The sequence below is a fragment of the Salvelinus sp. IW2-2015 genome, unplaced genomic scaffold (assembly GCF_002910315.2).
Source record: "Salvelinus sp. IW2-2015 unplaced genomic scaffold, ASM291031v2 Un_scaffold6091, whole genome shotgun sequence".
NCBI classification, from domain to species: Eukaryota; Metazoa; Chordata; class Actinopteri; order Salmoniformes; family Salmonidae; genus Salvelinus; species Salvelinus sp. IW2-2015.
The window spans coordinates 20,800-22,745 of NW_019947355.1; the positions used below are offsets into that span (position 1 = coordinate 20,800).

At 37.5% G+C, this 1,946-nt stretch overlaps 1 protein-coding gene across 1 annotated transcript in view; it reads left to right on the forward strand.

The window, feature by feature from the left end:
* Nucleotides 1-467, forward strand: part of LOC112078694 (electron transfer flavoprotein subunit alpha, mitochondrial-like) — a 14,282-nt gene extending 13,815 nt beyond the window's left edge. The window contains exon 11 of the mRNA XM_024144846.2: nt 266-467. Within this exon, the coding sequence (XP_024000614.1) occupies nt 266-388 (123 nt within the window). The 3' untranslated portion in view covers nt 389-467. The remainder of the gene's footprint in view (nt 1-265) is intronic.
* The last annotated feature ends 1,479 nt before the right edge of the window (nt 468-1,946 follow it).

A 1,946-nucleotide genomic window follows, 5' to 3' on the forward strand; every position in this document is an offset into this window, starting at 1 on the left:
TTTATTTTGTTCTTTATTATTTATTTTAACTTAATTCTGATTCTCATCATAGTGACTGATATTGTCCTAATGCCGGATGCTGACTCACTGCTTTAGGATGTGGATCAACAGTTTACATAGCAATGTATCTTTGTAATTTATGATTTAAGTGTTTGGTTTAGCCTCCATGTACAGTATGCATACCGCTTTGCATTTTCATTCAGAGGACAGGTTAGTACATGTACTGAGACGAACTGTGACACGTGTTTCTGTGTTTTATTTCTAGATAATCGTTGCCATCAACAAAGATCCAGAGGCACCTATTTTCCAGGTAGCTGACTATGGTTTAGTGAAGGATCTCTTCAAGGTAAGACTGTCAATGATGACACGATTAGATATTGTAATATAAAAGGTGTGAAATGAATCCCTATATGGAGGTAGATATTTAGTTCATCTTAAGGAGGTGGACCTAGATCTTCAGCATTGGCTAAATGAAGTATTGTACACCACACCCTATATAGGTTTAGTGAAGTGCTATGAGTGTTATCCAAGTCAACACTGATACACTGGATTTAACCTATATGGTGCCCAGTATATCTAATTCATGACAGCATTTAAAGTGTCAGTGTTCATGTCCTTGATCTGGTTAGTCCTGATGGGTAAATTGTGGTGAGGAGTCTTGAGGGAAATATCCATCACACCCTCATGCCATCATTACAGATCCCTGTCACACCCTGTCCATCTCTCCTTTAAGAGTCATTCTTCTAGTACCCTCAGGAGGATTTAAAATAGGTTTATTAATACGATGTGTATTTGCTATATTAATAATATGGACCTTATTCTACCAAAAGTGGTTTTCTGATAAAAGCAAACATAACATTGGTTTTGACTGAATTAGGTCCTTAATTAGRTATACATTATTATAAACTGGGTGGTTCAAGCCCTGAATGCTGATTAGCTGACAGCCGTGGTATATCAGACCGTATACCACAGGTATGAAAAAACATGTATTTTTACTACTCTAATTATGTTGGTAACCCGTTTTATAATAGCAATAAGGCACCTTAGGGGTTTGTTGTATATGGCCAATATACCACGGCTAAGGGCTGTATCCAGGCACTCCACATTGCGTCGTGCTTAAGAACATCCCTTAGCTGTGGTATATTGGCCATATACCACACCCCCTCGTGCCTTATTGCTTAAGTATACCATAGCAAAACATATTTGAAAAGCGAAAGAGGTGATATTTTAGATTTCCTCCTCTGTTAATGACTCTGTAATAAGACCCATCGACTAATATTAATGCATTTAAACTGACTCCCTCTGAGSCTTTATTCAAACATTTCAATTATTAAGGGAAATGTCTAATGGTCACTGTTAATTCACTCTTCTTCTTCTCTGATTGTGACATTGAGGCACTTCCTGGTTCACTAGAGACCTCCCGCATGCCATTTCCTGTGATCAGAGGCCCAGGCTGTCAGTTAGACGCTCATTAAAAGTATTCCTGTGTAATAATGTCATTGTAGGCAGTTATCACAAAATGCTTCTATCTACAAGGGGTTCTATAAATGAGTTTGATTGATAAAATGAAGTGAATAGTTAGGTTTATCATTATAAATCATTAAAAGACACCTTCGATTTGCCGTTCAGTCTTAAACAATGGGGATTCATTAGCTTGGTGGTGCAGCCATCTATTTGACCTGTTTAAAGGCCATGTTAATGTCTGGTTTTCCCTCTCATACATTTGCACATTATTCAGTTGTTTAATCTCAGAAAGCAAAACTTCTAGAGACCTTGTGCCTTACTGAGTTGTGCCTTATTCAGTTACAATCCGTTAACTAGGTTTCTGGGATAAGCCTAAAATAACACTGAGTGAAATCATGTTTAAATGAATATGCAGTTGAGTTCTTACTCTCTCCGACTGTAAACATTTCTCTGAGTGCCTGAATCCAAACCTGGTAAATCAG